This window comes from Oncorhynchus masou, chromosome 29, assembly GCF_036934945.1.
Source record: "Oncorhynchus masou masou isolate Uvic2021 chromosome 29, UVic_Omas_1.1, whole genome shotgun sequence".
Classification (NCBI taxonomy): Eukaryota; Metazoa; Chordata; class Actinopteri; order Salmoniformes; family Salmonidae; genus Oncorhynchus; species Oncorhynchus masou.
In genome coordinates this window covers 72,613,938-72,641,228 of record NC_088240.1, presented here as the reverse complement: position 1 = coordinate 72,641,228, position 27,291 = coordinate 72,613,938, and the positions used below count along the sequence as shown (strand labels likewise).

The 27,291-nt window shown below is 44.3% G+C and overlaps 1 protein-coding gene across 3 annotated transcripts; it reads left to right on the top strand.

Moving 5' to 3' along the window:
* The first annotated feature begins 1,951 nt into the window (after positions 1-1,951).
* Positions 1,952-27,291, top strand: LOC135520454 (neural cell adhesion molecule 1-like). Of its 3 annotated transcripts, none has more exons than XM_064946033.1 (16): positions 1,952-2,116; positions 6,412-6,483; positions 8,573-8,767; positions 9,179-9,316; positions 9,761-9,898; positions 10,040-10,157; positions 10,496-10,650; positions 15,761-15,903; positions 16,035-16,173; positions 19,264-19,431; positions 19,683-19,803; positions 21,445-21,574; positions 21,695-21,860; positions 24,971-25,175; positions 25,307-25,432; positions 25,852-27,291. In XM_064946033.1, exons 1-16 carry the CDS (start codon positions 2,056-2,058, stop codon positions 25,889-25,891), a joined length of 2,115 nt encoding a protein of 704 aa, XP_064802105.1. In that variant the 5' UTR covers positions 1,952-2,055; the 3' UTR covers positions 25,892-27,291. The 3 variants fall into 3 exon arrangements, with proteins under 3 accessions (XP_064802105.1, XP_064802104.1, XP_064802106.1); XM_064946032.1 differs by having other exon boundaries at positions 9,758-9,898; XM_064946034.1 differs by lacking the exon at positions 25,307-25,432 and having other exon boundaries at positions 9,758-9,898.

Below are 27,291 nucleotides of genomic sequence, written 5' to 3'. Positions count from 1 at the left end.
TTCCCCATTGTGTGCCAACTTTCATAAAGAGCACGCTCCCCTATAATGAGAGAAAATGAGAGGCTGTTGATAATCGCTGTGATAGTTGGCCCTGATGGAAGGGCTGTGTCTCCAATGGCTGAGTGGACCACGGTCCGGAGCCTGCGATTGATTCACTATCAGCGTCGTGGTGCTGGGAAGGGCTGGCTGGCACTGGGGCCCCATGGCTGATATGATGATATGGCTTCAGAGGTGTGGCGGCCTGGTTGAGAACACGAGTGATACTGAGCTCCTACTGGGTGGCGGGACAGATAAAAGGAGGGTGATGATGCTGTGTATGTGTGTGTGTGTGGGGGGGGGGGGGGTTGTGTGTGGACGTGGATAACTATACTTGTGGGGACCAGATGTCCTCACGAGAATAGTAAACAAACAAAAATTTGACATTTTGTTTGTCCTCACAAGGTCAAATGCCTACCTAGAGGGTTTGGGGTTAAGGTTAGAGTTAGTGTTAGGGTTAGAATTAGGTTTAGGGTTAGGAGTTAATGTTAGGTTTAGTGTTACGGTTAGATTTTCGGGTTAAGTTTAGGGTAAGGGGTAAGGGAAAATATGAAATTAAATTGGACTGAATTGTGAGTCCCCACAAGGTTAACAGTACACGTGTGTGTGTGTGTGTGTGTGTGTGTGTGTGTGTGTGTGTGTGTGTGTGTGTGTGTGTGTGTGTGTGTGTGTGTGTGTGTGTGTGTGTGTGTGTGTGTGTGTGTGTGTGTGTGTGTGTGTGTGTGTGTGTGTGTGTGTGTGTGTGTCGCTCAGATATTGCTTGCTAAACTGTGATTACATCACCTACCACATTTTTTAAGATAGCTGTCATGCCAGAGTGACAGGCCAATGCTTTAACCTATATGAGTATGTGAGTGTGCACCTTAAATAGACAAGTCTTATACCAAGATGAAAAGTAGGTAGGTTTCTGGCTTGGCTTGAAACTGAACTGTGTTTTCATAGGATTCTGTGGAAAAATACTTAATTTGCGTCCCAAATGACCTTCATGCTCATTTTACGATAAACACCATGCCCTAGTTTCCAGGATGTTCACAATCAAAGGGGCAGATGCGGTGCCGGAGTTCGCAGATTGTTAATTTGATTGCCAGATTTATACTGAAATGTGTGTACATAATCTCCTCTTAACTCTACATTTGAAGTGAGGGATCCTACTGGGCACAGACGTCAGATCAAAGTCTAGTTCTGATTTACATTTGGTTGAGTTGTCAACGAATCTATACCTTGTGCAGCACACAAGTAACAATTTATTTTGGAGTTGGATAATTAAATAAGTGCTCTCCATAAAATAAGTGCAACTATGTACAATCCCTGCATCTTGAATATTTTTATTCTGAGACATTATTTTTCCATTTATGGCACACTGTAATTTCGGCTACTTTGATTCTATTGTTTTGTCTTTTTTACCTAGTGTTATTTATGCTGAAAACATAAATTATCAACATTTTACATGAGCTTTCCAGAGAAATCGGACACAAAGTGTGACATTTTCTACAAACAGAAATTATGGGGACAGAAAAATGAGGTCAAGAAATGAAAAAGCTTTATTAAATCAAGAATACAGGTTTTATTTGCATAGCTTAATTTCATCACATTATGAATTCAGATGAACTTGCTCTTTAACTAAAACTGATGGAGTCGAGTGATAAAAATATCTTCTTCCATCTCCTCCCTGGGGGAGTAGGGAGTGCAGAGTTCCTTTTATCCGGTGTTTTGGAGCGGAGGCAGGGGCCTGCGGTGGCGCCTGACAGGGTAGGGAAGGCTACTTTCCAGCATTATTTTTCCCCGGTGCATGATCTGAACCGAAAATGTTAAGGGGTGTGGATTTGAGCAGGGGAGGGCAGCATGCAGAGATTTTAGAGATTGTGGGGTCCCTGTCTGCCTCCCTGGTTCTCTCCTCTTGCCTATAAAAGCATGAAATATATGTTTCCACCACTGTTGTTTTCGCGCGCAATTGCATGCAGCAGGTGTCAAGGACTACATCGATCCATTCATTGAGGATAGTGACAAGTTGAGGTAGAAATGGCTGAATCGATGCTCATCTTGAGAATGTGTTCCATAATGCTGGTCCTTGGTTTTTCAGGTGAGAATACAAAATCCTAAACACTTCAAGGTTTGAATATTTCTGTAAATAATCATATTAATTAGGCCTACTTTTATATTTGTTGAGAGTGGGACTATTTTTTGCTTTTAATTGTATTTATTTGATTAATTATTTGTTTATTTGTTCATTATTTGTCAATATGCATTTGCCTATAGTTTAAATAATATAGACACATATAGACAAAAAATGTCACTGTTGGAGTTCATTTCTTTGAATATGTGGTATTTATGCTTCAGTGTAATGACTTTCTTCATTAAAACCCTTGAAATCAATATAGGCTGGTATAGCCTATATCTGATGATCATATCACTGCTACAGATGTAGGATCTTAATTTGATCAACCTGTTGCAGGAGAACTTTCCTGTGATGTAGGACATTTAAAACTTGTGTGTTTAAAAATGTGTGTTTAAAAATCCTTCTGAAGTTTGTAATTTCGACTTTGACATTTCAGACTTGATTTTCTCTTAAAATATATGTATCAACCCGTACAAAAATGTAAATTCATTATAATCCACATAATAATGCACATTTCCTGTTGCTGCAGGATTATTTTCCTGCTGTAGCAAACTGGCTCAAATTAAGATCCTACATCTGTAGGGTTCTCCTCACAGGGAACATGGTTCACAGTTTGTGTTCTGTCATGAGATGCACTGTGCTTGTTTGTCTTACTTTTCAATGACAGGTATTTAATCTTACCTAAGGGATTCAATCCAACTTTACAGAGCTAACTAAAGTGAACATTTTCCTTGCCAATTTTCCCTACATGTAAAATATATAGCACTTTCAACACATTCCTCTCAAGTACATGAATGTGGTGCTACAGCTATACAGCATCCCGAATGCTAGGACATAGGAGAGAATACTGAGTTTGTTTATCTCTTATGTTAAAAAAATAGATTTTCTTTATTCTATCTCTCAGTGTGAGGTGTACCCAGAGCAATGTCCAAGCTCATCTGTTCCTGAGGCTGAATTGTAATAGGAGATAAATGCTTTTTGAATCCACCCTAGCCCATAATTCGGCAGTGATCTTTAAAATGCCAAAAAACAGATGCCAACTAACTACTCTTATTCTAAGTCCACCACATCTAAACTCATCCTAATTAACCCAGCCGGGATTGTTAAGGCTACATCATCCCTCTGCTGTAATTTGGTTTAGGCTCCAAGAGCCCCCTGACCTTGTTTTACAACCAAATTGATGATAGGGGAAAGGAAAGCAAAAGGTTGGAAGTCTATCCAACCATTTCAACTTTCAGTGGCCAACAAAGACAAAAGACAGAAAGAAAGTAAGTTATGAGGGGAAGGAGATGTGGCCATATAAGAGAATTGGGACGCAAACATAGAGCCTGTCTCATCCACAGACATAGAGCCTGTCTCATCCACAGCCATAGAGCCTGTCTCAGCCACAGCCATAGAGCCTGTCTCAGCCACAGCCATAGAGCCTGTCTCATCCACAGACATAGAGCCTGTCTCATCCACAGCCATAGAGCCTGTCTCATCCACAGCCATAGAGCCTGTCTCATCCACAGCCATAGAGCCTGTCTCATCCACAGCCATAGAGCCTGTCTCATCCACAGCCATAGAGCCTGTCTCATCCACAGCCATAGAGCCTGTCTCATCCACAGCCATAGAGCCATTCTCATCCACAGCCATAGAGCCTGTCTCATCCACAGCCATAGAGCCTGTCTCATCCACAGACATAGAGCCATTCTTATCCACAGCCATAGAGCCTGTCTCATCCACAGCCATAGAGCCTGTCTCATCCACAGCCATAGAGCCATTCTCATCCACAGCCATAGAGCCTGTCTCATCCACAGCCATAGAGCCTGTCTCATCCACAGCCATAGAGCCATTCTCATCCACAGCCATAGAGCCTGTCTCATCCACAGCCATAGAGCCTGTCTCAGCCACAGCCATAGAGCCTGTCTCAGCCACAGCCATAGAGCCTGTCTCATCCACAGACATAGAGCCTGTCTCATCCACAGCCATAGAGCCTGTCTCATCCACAGCCATAGAGCCTGTCTCATCCACAGCCATAGAGCCTGTCTCATCCACAGCCATAGAGCCTGTCTCATCCACAGCCATAGAGCCTGTCTCATCCACAGCCATAGAGCCTGTCTCATCCACAGCCATAGAGCCTGTCTCATCCACAGCCATAGAGCCATTCTCATCCACAGCCATAGAGCCTGTCTCATCCACAGCCATAGAGCCTGTCTCATCCACAGACATAGAGCCATTCTTATCCACAGCCATAGAGCCTGTCTCATCCACAGCCATAGAGCCTGTCTCATCCACAGCCATAGAGCCTGTCTCATCCACAGCCATAGAGCCATTCTCATCCACAGCCATAGAGCCTGTCTCATCCACAGCCATAGAGCCATTCTCATCCACAGCCATAGAGCCTGTCTCATCCACAGCCATAGAGCCTGTCTCATCCACAGCCATAGAGCCATTCTCATCCACAGCCATAGAGCCTGTCTCATCCACAGCCGTAGAGCCATTCTCATCCACAGCCGTAGAGCCTGTCTCATCCACAGCCATAGAGCCTGTCTCATCCACAGCCATAGAGCCTGTCTCATCCACAGCCATAGAGCCATTCTTATCCACAGCCATAGAGCCTGTCTCATCCACAGCCATAGAGCCTGTCTCATCCACAGCCATAGAGCCTGTCTCATCCACAGCCATAGAGCCTGTCTCATCCACAGCCATAGAGCCTGTCTCATCCACAGCCATAGAGCCTGTCTCATCCACAGCCATAGAGCCATTCTTATCCACAGCCATAGAGCCATTCTCATCCACAGCCATAGAGCCTGTCTCATCCACAGCCATAGAGCCATTCTTATCCACAGCCATAGAGCCTGTCTCATCCACAGCCATAGAGCCTGTCTCATCCACAGCCATAGAGCCATTCTTATCCACAGCCATAGAGCCTGTCTCATCCACAGCCATAGAGCCATTCTTATCCACAGCCGTAGAGCCTGTCTCATCCACAGCCATAGAGCCTGTCTCATCCACAGACATAGAGCCTGTCTCATCCACAGCCATAGAGCCTGTCTCATCCACAGCCATAGAGCCATTCTTATCCACAGCCATAGAGCCTGTCTCATCCACAGCCATAGAGCCTGTCTCATCCACAGCCATAGAGCCATTCTTATCCACAGCCATAGAGCCTGTCTCATCCACAGCCATAGAGCCTGTCTCATCCACAGCCATAGAGCCTGTCTCATCCACAGCCATAGAGCCTGTCTCATCCACAGCCATAGAGCCTGTCTCATCCACAGCCATAGAGCCATTCTTATCCACAGCCATAGAGCCATTCTCATCCACAGCCATAGAGCCTGTCTCATCCACAGCCATAGAGCCATTCTTGTCCACAGCCATAGAGCCTGTCTCATCCACAGCCATAGAGCCTGTCTCATCCACAGCCATAGAGCCATTCTTATCCACAGCCATAGAGCCTGTCTCATCCACAGCCATAGAGCCATTCTTATCCACAGCCGTAGAGCCTGTCTCATCCACAGCCATAGAGCCTGTCTCATCCACAGACATAGAGCCTGTCTCATCCACAGCCATAGAGCCTGTCTCATCCACAGCCATAGAGCCATTCTTATCCACAGCCATAGAGCCTGTCTCATCCACAGCCATAGAGCCATTCTTATCCACAGCCATAGAGCCTGTCTCATCCACAGCCATAGAGCCATTCTTATCCACAGCCATAGAGCCTGTCTCATCCACAGCCATAGAGCCATTCTCAGCCACAGCCATGCAGCCTGTCTCTGCCTCAGTACAGGAAGGAATAGTGTGCTGCTCAGGAAGTCCATCACTGCCAAGGTCCCTGCTTGTTTTTTCCTGGCCGCCTGTCGGCATGCTGCAATTAGTCCCCAGGAGCCTATTTGTAGGCCTAACTTACTATCTCCAGATTGATGTCTATCTGCAGGGCTTCAGCGTTGACAGGTGCAATTGAGACCTCTATCCTTCTGCAGGTGTCCCAGGTCAAATCAATCAACTGATCTCTCTTATAAATGTATAGTGTTGATGAGTGCATCGTTCCAGTCTGTTCTAGAGATACAGTGTAGAAAATACATGACAGTTGTGGTTTGGTGGTATTTGATTAATCACACTAATATATTCTTAGTCAAGTCGATAGGCATGCCCAAATTTTGGGCTCTTGGTTCTCCATTTCAATAGTTATTCCAGAATATAGAAGTTTCAAGTGGTGTAACTGTTAGGTGTCTAAAAGGTTGTTCTAATATTGATCTTCTTCCTCACTGTGTCAGAGGCCAAAATGGAAATCATCACCAGCAAACCAGATGTGTTGCTGGGTGAGAATGCCATGCTCCTCTGCAAAGGTTGGTACAATATTCTGGCAATATATATATATATATATATATATATATATATATATATATATATATATACAGTTGAAGTCGGAAGTTCACATACACTTAGGTTGGAGTCATTAAAACCCGTTTTCAACCACTCCACAAATGTCTTGTTAACAAACTATAGTTTTGGCAAGTCGGTTAGGACATCTACTTTGTACATGACACAAGTAATTTTTCCAACAATTGTTTACAGCGATTATTTCACTTATAATTCACTGTATCACAATTCCAGTGGGTCAGAAGTTAAAGTGCCTTTAAACAGCTGGGAAAATTCCAGAAAATTATGTCATGGCTTTAGAAGCTTCTGATAGGCTAATTGACATCATTTGAGTCGATTGGAGGTGTACCTGTGGATGCATTTCAAGGACTACCTTCAAACTCAGTGCCTCTTTGCTTGACATCATGGGAAAATCAAAAGAAATTAGTAAAGACCTCACAAAAACATTGTAGACCTCCACAAGTCTGATTCATCCTTGGGAGCAATTTCCAAATGCCTGAAGGTACTACGTTCATCTGTACAAACAATAGTACGCAAGTATAAACACCATGGGACCATTCAGCCGTCATACCGCTCAGGAAGGAGACGAGTTCTGTCTCCTAAAAATGAACGGACTTTGGTGTGAAAAGTGCAAATCAACCCCAGAACAACAGCAAAGGCCCTTGTGAAGATGCTGGAGGAAACAGGTAAAACGAGTCCTATATCGACATAACCTGAAAGGCCGCTCAGCAAGGAAAAAGCCACTGCTCCAAAACCGCCATAAAAAAGCCAGACCACAGTTTGGAACTGCACATGGGGACAAAGATTGTACTTTTTGGAGAAATGTCCTCTAGTCTGATGAAACAAAAATAGAACTGTTTGGCCATAATGACCATCATTATGTTTGGAGGAAAACGGGGGAGGCTTGCAAGCCGAAGAACACCATCCCAACCGTGAAGCACAGGGGTGGCAGCATCATGTTGTGGGGGTGCTTTGCTGCAGGACTGGTGCACTTCACAAAATAGATGGCATCATGAGGGAGAAAAATTATGTGGATATATTGAAGCAACATCTCAAGACATCAGTCAAGAAGTGTCACATCCTGGCCTTAGTTCCTTTTTTATGTCTCTATTTAGATTTGTCAGGTCGTGAGTTGGGGTGGGCATTCTATATTTTGTTCTGTGTGTTATATTTCTAGGTGTTTGGCCTGGTATGGTTCCCAATCAGAGGCAGCTGTCAATCGTTGTCTCTGATTGAGACCCATACTTAGGCAGCCTGTTTTCCCACTATGGGTTGTGGGTAGTTTTTTTCTGTTTTGTGTTTCTGTTTTTGCACCTGACACCTCATTTATTCTCTTTGTTATTTTGTTTTGTGTTCGGTTTAAATAAAAATAACATGAACACTTACCACGCTGCGCTTTGGTCCTACTCATCATCAGACGGAGAAGAAGTTTGTTACAAGAAGTTAAAGCTTGGTCACAAATGGGTCTTCCAAATGGACAATGACCCCAAGCATACTTTCAATGTTGTGGCAAAATTACTTAAGGACAACAAAGTCAAGGTATTGGAGTGGCCATCACAAAGCCCACAAATCCCATAGAAAATTTGTGGGCAGAACTGAAAAAGTGTGTGCGAGCAAGGCGGCCTACATACCTGACTTAGTTACACCAGCTCTGTCAGGAGGAATGGGCCAAAATTCACCCAACTTATTGGGGAGCTTGTGGAAGGCTACCCGAAACATTTGACCCAAGTTAAACAATTTAAAGGCAATGCTACCAAATACTTATTGAGTGAATGTAAACTTCTGACCCACTGGGAATGTGATGAAAGATATAAAAGCTGAAATAAATCATTCTCTCTACTATTATTCTGACGTTTCACATTCTTAAAATAAAGGGTGATCCTAACTGACCTAAGACAGGCAATTCTTACTAGGATTGAATGTCAGGAATTGTGAAATACTGAGTTTAAATGTATTTGGCTAAGGTGTATGTAAACGTACGACTTCAACAGTATATATATATATCCTTAACACATTTTTAAAATATGATACATATAATCACACAACTCCTCTTAGCTGGTGGGGAAGGAGACATCACCTGGCAGAAAGATGGAGAGGATGCTGAAGAAGACCAGATTGAGAAAGTGGATGAGACATCGTCAAAACTGTTCATCAGGAATGCCAAGATGGAGGATTCAGGACGGTACACATGCCTCTGTGAATTTGACACAGGCCACAGAGATGATGCATCTTTTGTCATCTTTGTCTACGGTAAGATGTTTAAAGTAAAACTTTTCACCTGGATAATATGACCAAGAGTCAGTGTTGAAGGGTATTTCTCGTATTGTTTGAGTATTGAGCTAATTAGTGTTGTCTTGCAAGATCAAAGACACCACATAGCTCATATCCCTGTCACACACACACATGTTTGTTTAAAAGTATCCTTGTTTTCCCTGACCCCTAACCCTAACCCTTAACCCTAACCCCAAACCCCCAGCTCTATTCCTAACCCTAAACCCTAACCCTATTTCTAACCCTAACCCTAACCCCAAACCTAACTAAGCCTGAGATATCATTTTTCCTTGTTAGGACCGGTGAAATTTTCCTTGAGGATAGTAAAACCAAAAACACACACACACAATGACCCTTTCGCTCTCTCCATCACTCTCTCAACTCACCCAGAGCGGCCATCCTTCGGGGAAACACCGGCCTACCATGAGTTCCTGGAGGGTCAAGATGCGGTCATCACCTGCATGGTCACTGGCAAGCCGGTGGTGGAAGTCAACTGGGAGAGGGACCATGAGAAACTGCACTCTGAAGGTAGGAGGGGTACCCTCGGTTCTGATTGTTCATGTGGTATGGGGGTCTCTTAGCTTCCTAGCTCCTCGCACTAGCTGCTGCCTGCCTGCCTGTGACCGATGGAGAGGTGGCGATGGTGGACAGGCTGTTGAGGGGCAGAAGGGGTCACATAGCTCATAGGCTAATCCGATTTGCCGTCAAATCGAGGGATGTTTCCCGGACTCTTCCCTGGGAAACATCTGATTCAATCTGTCTTTTTCCAGAGGGACAAAACACACTAAAAATAACCATCAGACAAGCCCCGACCCTGTTTCATTTGAACACCACCATTGCCAACCTTAAAGAGAGAGCTTGATTGCTTTTTGAAGCTTGGTTATATTGATGATTAAGCCGACAGAACGTGTTCCTGACGCTGAGATGGGGCTGATCTTTCTTTTTCCTGTTGCCGTCTTTTGCTCCCAGCAGGTCGGATCACAAGACTAAAAGACAACTCTCTACAGATCAACAACATCAACAGGAAGGATCGAGGAATGTATACCTGTGAGGCTAAAATCAAAGACCGGCCCATTTTCGGAAAGCTCGACATCTCTATCTCCGTCAACGGTAGGGTTACTCAAAGTGCAGTAGGGAATAAGGGATGTTTTAGGATCTTTATTTCGTACAAACTCTGTATAGACCAGAGGATTAGGTGTGTGTTGTTGTTGACTATAATAAATAATGTCTCCTCTGACCCTCCTGCTGTAGTTCCTCCCACAGCGAAGATCCATGAGGAGGTGAAGAAAGTCACGGCCGGACCAGAGACCAATGTCTCCCTCAGCTGCCTGGTCGAGGGAGTCCCCCAACCGAACATCATCTGGACAGTGTGAGTGTGTGTGTGTTTGTTCACACTGATGTGCATGTGTGTAAAGCTAGAGTATCCTGCTCAAAACAGTTTGCAATAACACAGAGATTGAGGGAGCGAGAGAGAGAAAAACTAGTGTGTATTGGAAAGTGTATGTTTGGGTGAAGGCCTCCAGTGTGTCTATATTTATGTGGTCATTTATGTCTCAGTACACCACTAATGTGGCGTGCCATCCTGTCTGTGTGGTTGACTGTGTGTCTCACTTCCTGTCAACTTCCTTATCAGCAGCGTGCTAATGTTCTGTAGCACCAGGCCTCACTTCTGTCTGTCTGTCTGTCTGTTGGCGCTTCCCTCCTCAGCCCAGACTCTTCAGATGAGTCCCGCTACAAGTACAACTCAGACAAGAGCGAGCTCGTTATCTCGTCCGTTGTCAGGAGCGACTACGGAGAGTACATCTGCACGGCCAAGAATAAAATCTCAGAGAGCAGTGCCATGATCATGCTGGATGTCTCAGGTGTGGTTTGTTAGAGAACTCCTGGAAACAAACAGCTTTAGCTTCATAAGACCAAGATAAAAAATGAAATGGCTTGTTATTTGAATACTTCCTTCCAGATGTTTACGTTCCTGATATACAGAGATATCATGGAGAATTTGATTCTGTGTAAGCAACCATTTTCTGTCAGACAGTATAGTGAGCCTGAGCCACTAGAAGCTGTTTCAGAAAACAAACCACTTGATCCCATTCAAACCCATTACCCGTGTAACATTTTGAACCAGGGAAAAGCAGCATTGTGTGTCTCTCATCAGATAATTTATTTTTAATCTTCAGGTGTTTTCAGAAAGATTGATGGAAAGAATGGGCACCTCTGAGGAAAATGGGGAAGGTTCATGATTTTTCAATTACAGTCAAGTTCTAGGTTTAGTATTTTTTTTTACATCGAGTTCTGGGGAGGGTCATGTAATTTGTAATTGATGAAATTCCAATATTTCTTAGAATTTTAAAATTAGTTGATTTTAAGGCTATATATCGATGTGTGCCCGATGCCGCCCCTCATCTCTGATTCTCCACTGGTCACACAATATCAGGTGTTTTGTGTGGTCTCAATCAAATGATCCATAGCCTATAGGCTACAGGCTATGAAATGCATGCTTGCAGAAGCACAGACCAAAGTTATATTTCTACGATAGAAGCTGATTAAACAGCATGATCATTAAACAGGTGCACTTTGTGCTGGGACCATAAAAGACCACTCTAAAATATGCAGTTTTGTCACACAACACAATGCCACAGATGTCTCAAGTTTTGAGGAAGTGTACAATTGGCATGCTGACTGCAGGAATGTCCAACAGAGCTTTTGCTAGAGAATTTAATGTTAATTTCTCTACCATAAGCCGTTGTTTTAGAGAATTTGGCAGTACATCCAACCGGCCTCACAACCGCACACCATGTGTAAGTAACCACGCTAGACCAGGACCTCCACATCCAGATTCTTCACCTGCGAGATAGTCTGAGGAGGGGAAGGGTTGGTGCTGAGGAGTATTTCTGTCTTTAATAAAGCCATTTTGTGGGGAAAAATTCATTCTGATTTGCTGGGTCTAGCTCCCCAGTGGGTGGACCTGGCTCCCAAGTATGTGTGCCTATGCCCTCCCAGGCCCATCCATGGCTGCTCCCCTGCCCAGTCATGTGAAATCCATAGATTAGGGCCTAATTAATTTATTTCATTTTCCTTCTATGAACTGAAACTTACTAAAATCTTAGAAATTGTTGCATGTTGTGTTTATATTTTTGTTCGTATAATTCTATCACTATCGATTGATTAATCAATTCACGTTCTGTGCAACAGAAGACGTTTAAACCCAGACAGCTTTTAGGGAAACACTTGTGACCTTCTCTCGCTGGGCCATTGAAGAAGAGTAGCCAGGAGTTAAAACTTACATTTTTTTCTGTGTCGGTAGAACTACTCTGTCTGGGGGGGAAAGGTAGTCCTACTCTGTCTAGGGTTGAAAGGTAGTCCTACTCTGTCTAGGGTAGAAAGGTAGTCCTACTCTGTCTAGGGTGGAAAGGTAGTCCTACTCTGTCTGTGGGGGAAAGGTAGTTTCTACTCTGTCTAGGGGGGAAAGGGAGTCCTACTCTGTCTGGGGTGGAAAGGTAGTCCTACTCTGTCTAGGGTTGAAAGGTAGTCCTACTCTGTCTAGGGTTGAAAGGTAGTCCTACTCTGTCTAGGGTTGAAAAGTAGTCCTACTCTGTCTAGGGTTGAAAGGTAGTCCCACTCTGTCTAGGGTTGAAAGGTAGTCCTACTCTGTCTAGGGGGGAAAGGTAGTCCTACTCTGTCTAGGGTTGAAAGGTAGTACTACTCTGTCTAGGGTTGAAAGGTAGTACTACTCTGTCTAGGGTTGAAAGGTAGTCCTACTCTGTCTAGGGTTGAAAGGTAGTCCTACTCTGTCTTGGGTGGAAAGGTAATCCTACTCTGTCTGAGGTGGAAAGGTCGTCCTACTCTGTCTGAGGTGGAAAGGTCGTCCTACTCTGTCTAGGGGGAAATGTAGTCCTACTCTGTCTGGGGTGGAAAGGTAGTCCTACTCTGTCTTGGGGGGAAAGGTAGTCCTACTCTGTCTAGGGGGGAAAGGTAGTCCTACTCTGTCTGGGGTGGAAAGGTAGTCCTACTCTGTCTGGGGTGGAAAAGTAGTCCTACTCTGTCTAGGGTTGAAAGGTAGTCCTAATCTGTCTAGGGGTGAAAAGTAGTCCTACTCTGTCTGGGGGGGAAAGGTAGTCCTACTCTGTCTGGGGGAAAGGTAGTCCTACTCTGTCTGGGGTGAAAAGGTAGTCCTACTCTGTCTGGGGGGGAAAGGTAGTCCTACTCCGTCTAGGGGAGAAAGGTAGTCCTACTCTGTCTGGGGTGGAAAGGTAGTCCTACTCAGTCTTGGGGGGAAAGGGGAAAGGTAGTCCTACTCTGTCTGGGGTGAAAAGGTAGTCCTACTCTGTCTGGGGGGCAAAGGTAGTCCTACTCTGTCTGGGGTTGAAAGGTAGTCCTACTCTGTCTGGGGTGGAAAGGTAGTCCTACTCTGTCTAGGGTTGAAAGGTAGTCTTACTCTGTCTAGGGGTGAAAAGTAGTCCTACTCTGTCTGGGGTGGAAAGGTAGTCCTACTCTGTCTGGTGGGGAAAGGTATTCCTACTCTGTCTGGGGGGGAAAGGTAGTCCTACTCTGTCTAGGGGGGAAAGGTAGTCCTACTCTGTCTGGGGGGGAAAGGTAGTACAACTCTGTCTGGGGGGGAAAGGTAGTCCTACTCTGTCTGGGGTGGAAAGGTAGTCCTACTCTGTCTGGGGGCAAAGGTAGTCCTACTCTGTCTGGGGTGGAAAGGTAGTCCTACTCTGTCTGGGGGGGAAAGGCAGTCCTACTCTGTCTGGGGTGAAAAGGTAGTCCTACTCTGTCTGGGGTGAAAAGGTAGTCCTACTCTGTCTAGGGTAGAAAGGTAGTCCTACTCTGTCTGGGGTGAAAAGGTAGTCCTACTCTGTCTAGGGGGGAAAGGTCGTCCTACTCTGTCTAGGGGGGAAAGGTAGTACTACTCTGTCTGGGGTGAAAAGGTAGTCCTACTCTGTCTAGGGGGGAAAGGTCGTCCTACTCTGTCTAGGGGGGAAAGGTAGTACTACTCTGTCTGGGGTGAAAAGGTAGTCCTACTCTGTCTGGTGGGGAAAGGTATTCCTACTCTGTCTGGGGGGGAAAGGTAGTCCTACTCTGTCTGGGGGGGAAAGGTAGTCCTACTCTGTCTGGGGGGGAAAGGTAGTCCTACTCTGTCTAGGGGGGAAAGGTAGTCCTACTCTGTCTGGGGGGGAAAGGTAGTCCTACTCTGTCTGGGGGGGAAAGGTAGTCCTACTCTGTCTGGGGTGAAAAGGTAGTCCTACTCTGTCTGGGGGGAAAGGTAGTCCTTCTCTGTCTCGGGGGGAAAGGTAGTCCTACTCTGTCTGGGGGAGAAAGGTAGTCCTACTCTGTCTGGGGTGGAAAGGTAGTCCTACTCAGTCTTGGGGGGAAAGGGGAAAGGTAGTCCTACTCTGTCTGGGGTGAAAAGGTAGTCCTACTCTGTCTGGGGGGCAAAGGTAGTCCTACTCTGTCTGGGGGGCAAAGGTAGTCCTACTCTGTCTGGTGGGGAAAGGTATTCCTACTCTGTCTGGGGGGGAAAGGTAGTCCTACTCTGTCTAGGGGGGAAAGGTAGTCCTACTCTGTCTGGGGTGGAAAGGTAGTCCTACTCTGTCTGGGGTGGAAAGGCAGTCCTACTCTGTCTGGGGTGAAAAGGTAGTCCTACTCTGTCTGGGGTGAAAAGGCAGTCCTACTCTGTCTAGGGTGGAAAGGTAGTCCCACTCTGTCTGGGGTGGAAAGGTAGTCCTACTCTGTCTGGGGGGGAAAGGTAGTCCTACTCTGTCTCGGGGGGAAATGTAGTCCTACTCTGTCTGGGGTGGAAAGATAGTCCTAATCTGTCTGGGGTGGAAAGGTAGTCCTACTCTGTCTGGGGGGGAAAGGTAGTCCTACTCTGTCTGGGATGGAAAGATAGTCCTAATCTGTCTGGGGTGGAAAGGTAGTCCTACTCTGTCTGGGTGGAAAGGTAGTCCTACTCTGTCTGGGTGGAAAGGTAGTCCTACTCTGTCTGGGGTGAAAAGGTAGTCCTTCTCTGTCTGGGGTGGAAAGGTAGTCCTACTCTGTCTGGGGTGGAAAGGTAGTCCTACTCTGTCTGGAGTGGAAAGGTAGGCCTAACTTCAAGATTCCTCATGATGTCAGAGATTTACTAATTTGCAAACAAGGACAGTTTCATTTAAAACAAGAAATTTGGCATAAAATAAATATGATAAGATGAACATATAGGGACAACTCTCTGTCCATTCTTAGCCTGTAATTTCAGTAGTTTGTGTGTTATTAAAAAATATTCTGCTAATATGTAAAATTAGGTAGAATTGAATGAAACGTTTATAAAAGGCAATTTTCTTCTCGGACTTGCAAATATGATTATAGATTTATGCAATGCTTTTACTATAAAGGAAATCTTTCCACCCATATTCTTGTCCACGGTGGTCTGTGAACCCACAACCTTCTGGTCCCGGGCTGCAGCCCTGTGTGAAATAAAATTTCCTGTGCTGTCATGTAATGCTTACAGGACATAGAACAGTTTCTAAAACTTCATATCTAAGGCTCTGGTCTGTCAAAGAAGTAAGTATAAATGGTAGACAATGTTCCCTGCTATCCACTTAATGTTTTCATTATTATTTGGGGCATAGGGGAGGGTCACATGTTTTATTTTTCAAGCGTTCAGGGAGGGTTTAGGTCAAATATATTTTGCTGAAGGGAGGCCCATCCATTTTCATATCAGAGAGGTCCGTTTTTCTCCATGTAACCCTTATTATAAATAACTTTCACTCCCTAACCAGATACAATGGCAATATCTTGCTGGCTTAACCATACCAATACCTTGCTGGTCTTCGAAGCCATCTGTACCCCACAACAAAATAATTTTTCCTAATTAACAGAAGATGCACAGATATTGTTAATAATTTACAGATATTCTTATCTATTGTAAGTTGTTTGTTATTGTCACACAAAGCACTCAGTTTGTCCGGCCTCTTGTTCTGTGCATGTTTACAGAGCATCCTGTAGCAGTGCTGAGCCAGGAGAAGATGGAGCTGGAGCCAGGCCAGACTCTCTCAGTGTCCTGTAACGTCTCAGGACACCCTATGCCCGCGCTGCAGTGGGTCAGGAAGACCAACAATGACCACCTGCTAACAGTGGTAAGACAGACGATGCATTCACACAGTGGCAATAATTACAACTAATATTTGGGGAGAATCAGGCAGAGAATACATTTTTGTTATATTTCTCTCCTCCGAGTTCCTGTCTGGTTGTGTTTGTGCGGATACAGGACACTGGTGGAGGTCGAGTGAGAATGGAGGATGGCTATGTCCTGGTCGTTGACAATGTGACATCCTCAGATGGAGGGCTGTACAGCTGCATGGCTATCAGTCCTGCTGGCAACGCCTCCACAGACTTCAGCCTGCAGAGTAAGGCCACCCTTGACCTTCCTACTCTGTTATGATAATACTTAGCGCTAACACAACATTCCACTGGACAGAGATGTCAGCTCAATGTGAATTCAACGTGAAATCAACAAAAAAAGTCATTGGATTTTAGGTGAAAAAAGTCATGAAAAAATATGAAATATGAAATTCCCTAAGATTATTAATTTTTGCAAATCCAATCAGTTCTCCACGCTGATTCAACGTCATTGCATTCCATTTTTTGGTTTAAATGACATGGAAACAACATTGATTCAATCAGTTTTTACCTTTCTATAAAGGGACAAGCAGCCACAAACCACTATAAAATTCTAAAACAACTGAAAACAGTGGGCGATTTTAGCTAAAGTGTAGGTACTCTAAACTCAGCAAAAAAAGAAACGTCCCTTTTCCAGGACCCTGTCTTTCAAAGGTAATTCGTAAAAATCCAAAAAGTTTCACAGATCTTCATTGTAAAGGGTTTTAACGCTGTTTCCCATGTTGTTCAATGAACCATAAACAATTAATAAGCATGTACCCGTGGAATGGTCGTTAAGACACTAACAGCTTACAGATGGTAGGCAATTAAGGTCACAGTTATGAAAATTTAGGACACTAAAGAGACCTTTCTACTGACTCTGAAAAACACCAAAAGAAAGATGCCCAGGGACCCTGCTGATCTGCGTGAACGTGCCTTAGGCATGCTGCAAGGAGGCATGAGGACTGCAGATGTGGCCAGGGCAATAAATAGCAATGTCCGTACTGTGAGATGCCTAAGACAGCACTACAGGGAGACAGGACGGACAGCTGATCATCCTCACAGTGGGAGACCACGTGTAACAACACCTGCACAGGATCGGTACATCCGAACATCACACCTGCGGGACAGGTACAGAATGGCAACAACAACTGCCCGAGTTACACCAGGAACGCACAATCCCTCCATCAGTGCTCAGACTGTCCGCAATAGACTGAGAGAGGCTGGACTGAGGGCTTGTAGGCCTGTTGTAAGGCAGGTCCTCACCAGACATCACCGACAACAACATAGCCTATGGGCACAAATCTACAGTCGCTGGACCAGACAGGATGGGCAAAAAAGTGCTCTTCACTGAAGAGCCACGGTTTTCTCTCACTAGGTGTGATGGTCGGATTCGTGTGTATCGTCAAAGTAACGAGCATTACACCGAGGCCTGTACTCTGGAGCGGGATCGATTTGGATGTGGAGGGTCCGTCATGGTCTGGGGCGGTGTGTCACAGCATCATCAGACTGAGCTTGTTGTCATTGCAGGCAATATCAACGCTGCGCGTTACAGGGAAGACATCCCCCTCCCTCATGTGGTACCCTTCCTGCAGGCTCATCCTGACATGACCCTCCAGCATGACAATGCCACCAGCCATACTGCTCGTTCTGTGCGTGATTTCCTGCAAGACAGGAATGTCAGTGTTCTGCCATGGCCAGCGAAGAGCCTGGATCTCAATCCCATTGAGCACGTCTGGGACCTGTTGGATCGGAGGGTGAGGGCTAGGGCCATTCCCCCCAGAAATGTCCGGGAACTTGCCTTGGTGGAAGAGTGGGGTAACATCTCACATCAAGAACTGGCAAATCTGGTGCAGTCCATTAGGAGGAGATGCACGGCAGTACTTAACTTCTTGAAACTCCCCATCCCGGATCCGGGTTTGTGACTAAAGCCTCAGGCTCATTAGCATAACGCTACGTTAACGATTTCTGAAAATCGCAAATAAAATGAAAATAATGCGTCTGCTCTCAAGCTTAGCCTTTTCTTAACAACACTGTCATCTCAGATTTTCAAAATATGCTTTTGAACCATAGAAATTGACTAATTTGTGTAAGAGTATGCAAAGCTAGCATAGCATTTTGAGTAGCATGTAGCGCGCAACATTTTCACAAAAACCAGATAACCAAATAAATAAAATCATTTACCTTTGAAGAGCTTCTGATGTTTTCAATGAGGAGACTCTCAGTTACATACCAAATGCGCAGTGTTTCCTGAAAGCGTCTGTGTGTAGGAGAAATCGTTCCGTTTTCTACATTGCGTCTGGCTACCGAAACGAACCGAAAATTCAGTCACCTACAACGTAAAACTTTTTCCGAATTAACTACATAATATCGACCGAAACATGGCAAACGTTGTTTGGAATCAGTCCTCAAGGTGTTTTTTCACATATCTCTTCATTGACATGCAGTTCGTGGAAGCTTGCTTTCCTCTCTGTATCGCATGGAAAAATACTGGCAGGTGACTTTTGCGCACCAATTTCGGCGCAGGACACCGGGCGGACACGTGGTAAATGTGGTCTCTTATGGTCAATCTTCCAATGATCTGCCCACAAATACGTCACAATGCTGCAGACACCTTGGGGAAACGACAGAAAGGGTTGACTCACCTCTCTTGCATTCACAGCCATATAAGGAGACCATGGAAAACAGAGCCTCAAAAATCCTTGTCATTTCCTGGATGCCATCTCATCTTGGTTTTGCCTGAAGCTCACGTTCTAGGGGACGCACAGAGAATATCTTTGTATTTCTGGACACGTCAGAGTGTTTTCTTTTTCGAACGGTAGCAATTATATGCATAGTCGAGCATCTTTTTGTGACAAAATATCTTGTTTATAACGGGAACGTTTTTCATCCAAAAATGAAATAGCGCCCCCATAGATGTAAGAGGTTAATGCAGCTGGGGGCCACACCAGATACTGACTGTTACTTTTGACCCCCTTTTTGTTCAGGGACACATTATTCCATTTCTGTTAGTCACATGTCTGTGGAACTTGTTCAGTTTATGTCTCAGTTGTTGAATCTTGTTATGTTCATACAAATATTTACACATGTTAAGTTTGCTGAAAATAAACGCAGTTGACAGTGAGAGGCCGTTTCTTTTTTTGGTGAGTTTATTTACATTTGCAGTGTTCACCGTTTTTTATTTCTAATGACAATGTTCTTTTTCTTTCATCTCTGACATTCTCATTCCCTCTTCACCTCTCTGTCTTTGAACTGCTCTGCACCTCCCTCCTTTTTCCCTATTTCCCCCTCATTCAATCCTCTTGTTCTCCATGTTTCTCTCATCTCTCCTCCCCCAGCCTGGCCAGGTAAAGCATCCCAGGTAAGTGGCACCCCAGGGCCCACATCGGTCCACTTCACCCTGGGGGCTTCCCTGGTGGACGGGGGCTCTCCCATCACCCACTTCACCCTCCAGTGGAAGACAGGACGTGAGAACAATTGGCAGGAGAGAGTCATCCAGTCCACAGGTAAAAGCCTGACTCTCAGTGCCCAATCTATTTAATGAAATACTTTAGATGATGTTTGAGACAGTTAAGATGAAGCCAATGAATACGCTGAGGACTAGAAGTCGTATCTGAACACTGATTTCCCTAAAACCAGGGGAGGCCTCTGATGACCATTTTAGTGATATGACTAGTTATGAGTAGTTTGATTAGTTTGAGTGTATACATATATAAAAGTAATATGTGTGTTCATGTACCCTGTTGTTTGTGTGCAGACCCCCTGGTTATCAAAGATCTGAATCCCTACACCACCTACTCTGTCCGGTTTGCCCCACAGAACCACCTGGGTCAGGGAGGCTTCTCCGAAGAGCTCACCGTCCGCACACAGGGCATACGTGAGTGTCACCCTCCTCTTCCTCCTCTCTCTCTCTTCTAACTCCCAATCGCATCATATCTAGGCAAATGCAGTATAATTATTACTAATTGTCAACAACTATCATTGTTCAAACTGCATGACTTGTGTCAACAAGCTACAGTATATCCATATTGCCTACTGTTTTGAGTGTCTATCTACAGTTGGAGTCGGAAGTTTACATACACTTAGGTTAGAGTCATTAAAACTCATTTTTCAACCACTCCACAAATTTCTTGTTAACAAACTAGAGTTTGGCAAGTCGGTTAGGACATCTACTTTGTGCATGACACAAGTCATTTTTCCAACAATTGTTTACTGACAGATTATTTCACCTATAATTCACTGTATCAAAAAAGTATCTAGATCCACAGTATAACGAGTCCCATATCGACATAACCTGAAAGGCCACTCAGCAAGGAAGAAACCACTGCTCCAAAACCGCCATAAAAAAAGCCAGACCATGGTTTGCAACTGCACATGGGGACAAAGATCGTACTTTTCTGAGAAATGTCCTCTGGTCTGATGAAACAAAAATAGTACTGTTTGGTGATAATGACCATTGTTATGTTTGGAGGAAAAGGGGGGAGGCTTGCAAGCCGAAGAACACCATCCCAACCATGAAGCACGGGGGTGGCAGCATAATTTTGTGGGGGCGCTTTGCTGCAGGAGGGACTGGTGCACTTCACAAAATAGATGGAATCATAAGAGAGGAAAATTATGTGGATATATTGAAGCAGCATCTCAAGACATCGGTTAGGAAGTTAAAGCTTGGTTGCAAATGGGTCTTCCGAATGGACAATGACCCCAAGCATACTTCCAAAGTTGTGGCAAAATGGCTTAAGGACAACAAAGTCAAGGTATTGGAGTGGCCATCACAAAGCCCTGACCTCAATCCTACAGAACATTTGTGGGCAGAACTGAAAAATTGTGTGTGAGCAAGGAGGCCTACAAACCTGACTCAGTTACAACAGCTCTCTCAGGAGGAATGGGACAAAATTCACACAACTTATTGTGGGAAGCTTGTGGAAGGCTACCCGAAACGTTTGACCCAAGTTTAACAATTTAATGACAATGCTACCAAATACTAATTGAGTGTATGTAAACTTCTGACCCTCTCTACTATTATTCTGACATTTCACATTCTTAAAATAAAGTGGTGATCCGAACTGAACTAAAACAGCAAATTTTTACTACAATTAAATGTCAGGAATTGTGAAAAACTGAGTTTAAATGTATTTGGCTAAGGTCTATGTAAACTTCCGACTTCAGCTGTATATTGGCTGGAAGAAAAATTAATATGCCATAATTCACTCATTCCACTATCACATGATCATCCACATGACATCATCACCTGCTCGCTGACGGCTATTCATGCTCCCTTATTGCCCTGCTCCTGATGACATCCTCCCATTCCATCGGCATTCGGGCCCGCAGGAGGTAAAGTACTGACGTGACAACTCTGAAAAGTCTGTTTTTCACGGATAACCAACCTCCCTAACATGACAGTAGATTTTACTACAACAGTTTCACACACTGTGTAGTTATAAGCTGGCTGATGCATGAACACCCCTGACCTCTGTACCTACTGTACCAACACACTGCCTCTACCTGCCTGCCTCCCCAGGGGAACCAGACAGCCCGGTCCTGGTGGCCAGCGAGGGGAAGGTTGAGGGCAATATGTTCTCAATCCCTTTAACACAGTTGGACAGCGGAGGCTCCCCCATTACCCACTACACCGTCCGCTACAGAGTGGTGAGTATGCATGTGTTTTTCAGTGAAGAGAAAAGATCAAGACATTACAGAGTATGCAAGACCTTACACTCCCCCCCCCCCCGCCCACACACACACACCCCTCTCCTCTCTCTTTCTTAGAATAAGGTGGACGAGGACTGGAGGGAGAAGGACCTGCCGTCCAACTCGACAGTGATCAACCTCCATGACCTGCAGTATAAATCAGACTACCACGTGGAGGTGCTCGCCGTCAATCCCTACGGCTCCTCCAGCCCCGCCAAGTTGAACTTCAATGTCCCACAGTCTGGTAAGCTGCTATGGCATACTGTAGTACTGAAATAAAGCTTGAGACCTTCCGAGAGGTGGGACAAATACTGGATTGAGCAGAGTAACGTAGTGCTACCACCACCTTTCGATTAACCGGTATGTCAGAGTGAAGGACACACCAGAACTCAACAAAAGTATAACAAACAATTACATACTTTATTAACCATTTCATAAGACAACATGGAGTATCTCACATAGGAGCCCTACTATATTTCGGTTGTCTATGCAAATGAGCCTGAGTAGAAACAAGAAAACTGGTGTAAGGCACACACAAAACTGTGGCGTTCTGCATTAGCATCGAACAGCCCCCGTTATATGCAACTTTTCAGGGAAGTTAGAAACCAATATACACAGGCAGTTAGAAAAGCCAAGGCTAGCTTTTTCAAAAGGAAATTTGCTTCCTGCAACACAAACTCAAAAAAGTTCTGGGACACTGTAAAGTACATGGTGAAGAAGAACACCTCCCAGCTGCCCACTGCACTGAGGATAAGAATCTCTGTCACCACAGATAAATCCACTATAATTGAGAATTTCGATAAGCATTTTTCTATGTCTGGCCATGCTTTCCACCTGGCTACCCCTATCCAGGTCAACAGCACTGCACCCCCCACAGCAACTCGCCCAATCCTTCCCCATTCTCCTTCACCCAAATCCAGTCAGCTGATGTTCTGAAAGAGCTGCAAAATCTGGACCCCTACAAATCAACCGGGCTAAACAATCTGGACCCTTTCTTTCTAAAATTGTTGCAACCCCTATTACTAGCCTGTTCAACCTCTCTTTCGTGTTGTCTGAAATTCCCAAAAGATTGTAAAGCAGCTGTGATCATCCCCTCTTCAAAGGGGGGGACACTCTTGACCCAAACTGCTACAGACCTATATCTATCCTACCCTGCCTTTCTAAGGTCTTCGAAAGCCAAGTCAAGAAACAGATTACCGACTATTTCGAATCCCACCGCACCTTCTACGCTATGCAATCTGGTTACATGTGTGCACCTCAGCCACGCTCAAGGTCCTAAATGATATCTTAACCGCCATCGATAAGAAACAATTTTTTTATTTTACCAGGCAAGTCAGTTAAGAACAAATTCTTATTTTCAATGACGGCCTGGGAACAGTGGGTTAACTGCCTGTTCAGGGGCAGAACGACAGATTTGTACCTTGTCAGCTCAGAGGTTTGAACTCGCAACCTTCTGGTTATTAGTCCAATGCTCTAACCACTAGGCTACCCTGCCACCCAATACTGTGCAGTCGTATTCAAAGGCCTTGGCCAAGGCTTTCGACTCTGTCAATCACCACATCCTCATTGGCAGACTCGATATCCTTGGTTTCTCAAATGATTGCCTCGCCTGTTTCATCAACTACTTCTCTGATAGAGTTCAGTGTGTCAAATTGGAGGGCCTGTTGGCCATGCCTCTGGCAGTCTCTGAGGGTGCCATAGGGTTCAATTCTTGGGTCGACTCTCTTCTCTGTATACATCAATGATGTCGCTTTTGCTGCTGGTGAGTCTCTGATCCACCACTACGCAGACGACACCATTCTGTATACTTCTGGCCCTTCTTTGGACACTATTAACAACCCTCCAGATGAGCTTCAATGCCATACAACTCTCCTTCCGTGGCCTCCAACGGCTCTTAAATACAAGTAAAACTAACCACCTCTCCTTCCAGTTCTCTGCTGCCAATTACTGGAACAAACTACAAAAATCTCTGGAACTGGAAACAATTATCTCCCTTACTAGCTTTAAGCACCAGTTGTCAGAGCAGCTCACAGATTACTGCACCTGTACATAGCCCATCTATAACTTAGCCCAAACAACTACCTCTTCCCCTACGGTGTTTATTTATTTAGCTCCTTTGCACTCCATTATTTCTATTTCTACTTTGCACATTCTTCCACTGCAAATCTACCATACCAGTGTTTAACTTGCTATATTGTATTTACTTCGCCACCATGGCCTTTTTTTGCCTCTACCTCCCTTATCTCACCTCATTTGCACACATTGCATATATACCTTTTTTTTCTACTGTATTATTGACTGTATGTTTGTTTTACTCCATGTGTAACTCTGTGTTGTTGTATGTGTCGAACTGCTTTGCTTTATCTTGGCCAGGCCACAATTGTAAATGAGAACTTGTTCTCAACTTGCCTGGTTAAATAAAGGTTAAATAAAAGAAAAGAAAAAAACATAGGCTTTGAGCTTAATTACACACAAAGGTGGGAACATGTGGTTACATAGCAAACTGGACTTCAAATATTCTTAAAGCATGTGACTTCACTGCAGACAGGAGCTTGGGCCAATTCAAACAGTCAAAAGACCCACATGATAGTGATGAAGGCACATATAGGACACAGCACTACAATAACTGTTCTGTCCTCCCTTCATAACCCACACTGTAATTTAAAAAGGTACTCCTAAAAACTAAACACATTTAACAGGACTCAGCCAACAGAATAGGACACGGACATGACACTAAAAACATTTTAAAACATTTTGCTTGTCTAGCTGACGAGACGCTCCCGTGGGGTCTGAGCGTGTGCATCCTTGCTGAGCCGGCAGGCATGGCAAGTTGCAGGCCGACGGTAGGTACATATCTAAGGTGCACTGAGTAGCCTTAAGCAACAACCCCCCCAAAAAGCTTTCTTATCTGGTTGTGGTCGGCAGCCCTACACAGCAGTGAATAACACCCTCCCACCATTATAGGATGAGTGCAATATAATTGCAAGGGCTACGGAGCCTCACGTTCATCGATGGATCAGCTCCTGCGCTACCAGCTTTCTGCGCTCTCACCTTATAATAGTTTTTCCAGAGTCCCGGGCAGAGCTGGTGAACAGGCACAGGTGCCAGCAATCAGTTCATTATTTGGTGATGTCATTCCTTACAAGCTTTACCACAGTCACATACTGGAAAATGGACTATTGCCCAATAGAGAGGAAAATATCTCTGAAATAAAACAGTTACAGAACAGAATTCCAGGTCAGGATAAAATGTTTTACTGGATTTAAATAGGATTATCTCTCCCTCTCTGTGTCTTTCTCCTCTCCATCCCTTTCATCCCCTCCCTCACTCCTTCCCTCCCTTCTTCTCTTTCAGTAGCCAAGATGAATAAGGGTGGGATGGGGAAAGGGGCTGTGGCAGGCATTGTCATAGCCATCTTCTTGGCGCTATTGATCGCTGTGGACGCCACCTGTTGCTATACCAACCGCTGCGGCATGCTGATGTTCCTGGCTGTCAAGCTGTTTGGGCAGAAGGTCCCTGGGATGAAGACTGTGGAGGAGGGTGACGGCATCTCTAATGGGTAACGCTGTTCTCTAGCCTACTGTCTGCCTGTTCCTCAATGTAACATATTCATAGGGTTGTAGTGTGGTTATGTGTGTTTCTCTATATGAACCCTCCTGAGTCTCAGTTTATGTGTGTCCTTCAATGCAGAGCCTTGAAGTTGAATGGGCTAGGACTACCGAGGGATAGCATCCCAAATCTGCAGACACAAAATGGGGAAAAGAATGGGTTGCAGGCGGAGGTCACGTGCGACAAAGCGCCCCTTACCAAATTCGAGTAGGTGGCCAGGTCCATGATGATGTCAGAGGGGTGGACCCAGCCCACCCTCGCCCTAAACGGGTTGTGAGCCATAAGAAATGGCAAAAAGAGTCACCTCTGCACTTATAAGTGTGTTCGATCACTGACTAATTAAATTAGAACTAATATACCCATGTGAAAAGTGACACCCTTACCCATTTTTTGATACCCATGTTAATTGTTAGGTAGCCACCACCCACTTGCCACTGCTAGAGTCTTTGTTGACTTGAGCTGACAAATACGGGAATGCCCTTTCAGAATTAGTAGGCACACAGTCTCATTTTCCTGTATTTGCATGTGCATATTTAGTTACTGAGCTAATGACTCATTAAATATTTGCATGGCTAGTTGTATTGAGTTGTATTTTATTTCTAACCTGACTTATTATTTCCTTTCAGGAAGACGTCCCCCAATGGAGATCCTGCCACTGAGGCCTGAGTTACTGAACAGGAAGTGACATCCTAGTATCTGAAAAATGGAACCTGTAAATGTCAAAGTAGAAAGGAGGAAGTATTGTGAGTTGAGGGGTCTTAGTTAAATGTTTTTGGAGAGTTCCCAGGACAGTCCATGTTGAGGAAGGATAAGGATTAGGAAAGTGATCTGTGAACTGTAATGTCTAACATTGACAGATTGCTGTAATTTCATCCAGCCTTGTGTAATCTCATGTTAAGTGTTACATTTCCTTGCTTTTATGTTTCAGTACATTCATGTTATGTTTCAGTACATTCATGTTATATTTCAGTACATTCATGTTATATTTCAGTACATTAAGGCGGCTGTAAATTGTCAGGGAGACCTTCGTAGTTCATTAATTGAACCATAACTCATTATTTATTGAAGTCTATATTCACTTTAATCTGCAAAAAAATCTGTAAGTGACATATCATTATTTAATAAGGACATTTTATCCTAACATATTAACAATATACAGCAGGGCTGCCCAACCCTCTTACTGGAGATCTGCTGTCCTGTGGGTTTTCAGTCCAACCATAATTTAGCATATCTTATTCAGCTAGTTAAGGTCTTGTTGAGCAGCTAATTAGTAGAATCAGGTGTGCTAAATCAGGGTTGGACTGAAAACCCACAGGACGGTAGATCTCCAGGAAGAGGGTGGGCAGGCCTGATATACAGTATACAGCATAATCACATTAACAAATAACAACGTGTCAAAATGACATCTCTTCAAGTGTTGTAATCATGCGGAATATACAGGGCTCATATATTACAGAGCTATATGATGTGCTTATTTTTAACCTAATCTGTTGTTAAATTGCAAATTGCTCATATAATAATTTTATGTTAGTATTTGTTTAATTATCCAGGTTTTTACAGTTTATTTTGTACATTGTACACTGTACATTGTTTGTACATACACATACAGTATAACAGCTATGCATTTTGCTATTTAAAAAAATATGAAATAAAAACATGCTGTTTTTCATTCACTTTTCTTGAGTTTACCATACTGTAGGACTTGTGGTCTAGAAATCAAAGTTCTCTGACCACCTCAGTGTGTTTGCAGTTGTCACACCCTGACCATAGTTTATTGGTATGTTTCTATGTTTTGGTTGGTCAGGGTGTGATCTGAGTGGGCATTCTATGTTGGATGTCTTGTTTGTCTATTTCTATGTCTGGCCTGATATGGTTCTCAATCAGAGGCAGGTGTTAGTCATTGTCTCTGATTGGGAACCATATTTAGGTAGCCTGGGTTTCACTGTGTGTTTGTGGGTGATTGTTCATGTCTCTGTTTGTTGCACCAGATAGGGCTGTTTCGGTTTTCCACGTCTGTTGTTTTGTATTGTTCGTGTTTCATCTTCATTAAAGATGTATCTAACTAA

Bases quoted from the DNA above. Each gene is read 5' to 3' on its own strand.
- LOC135520454 (XM_064946032.1), top strand. From the start codon at position 2,056: ATGGCTGAATCGATGCTCATCTTGAGAATGTGTTCCATAATGCTGGTC. The intron at 2,117-6,411 runs GTGAGAATACAA...TCACTGTGTCAG, and splicing joins GCTGGTCCTTGGTTTTTCAG to AGGCCAAAATGGAAATCATC. The intron at 9,317-9,757 runs GTAGGAGGGGTA...TTTTGCTCCCAG, and splicing joins TGAGAAACTGCACTCTGAAG to CAGGTCGGATCACAAGACTA.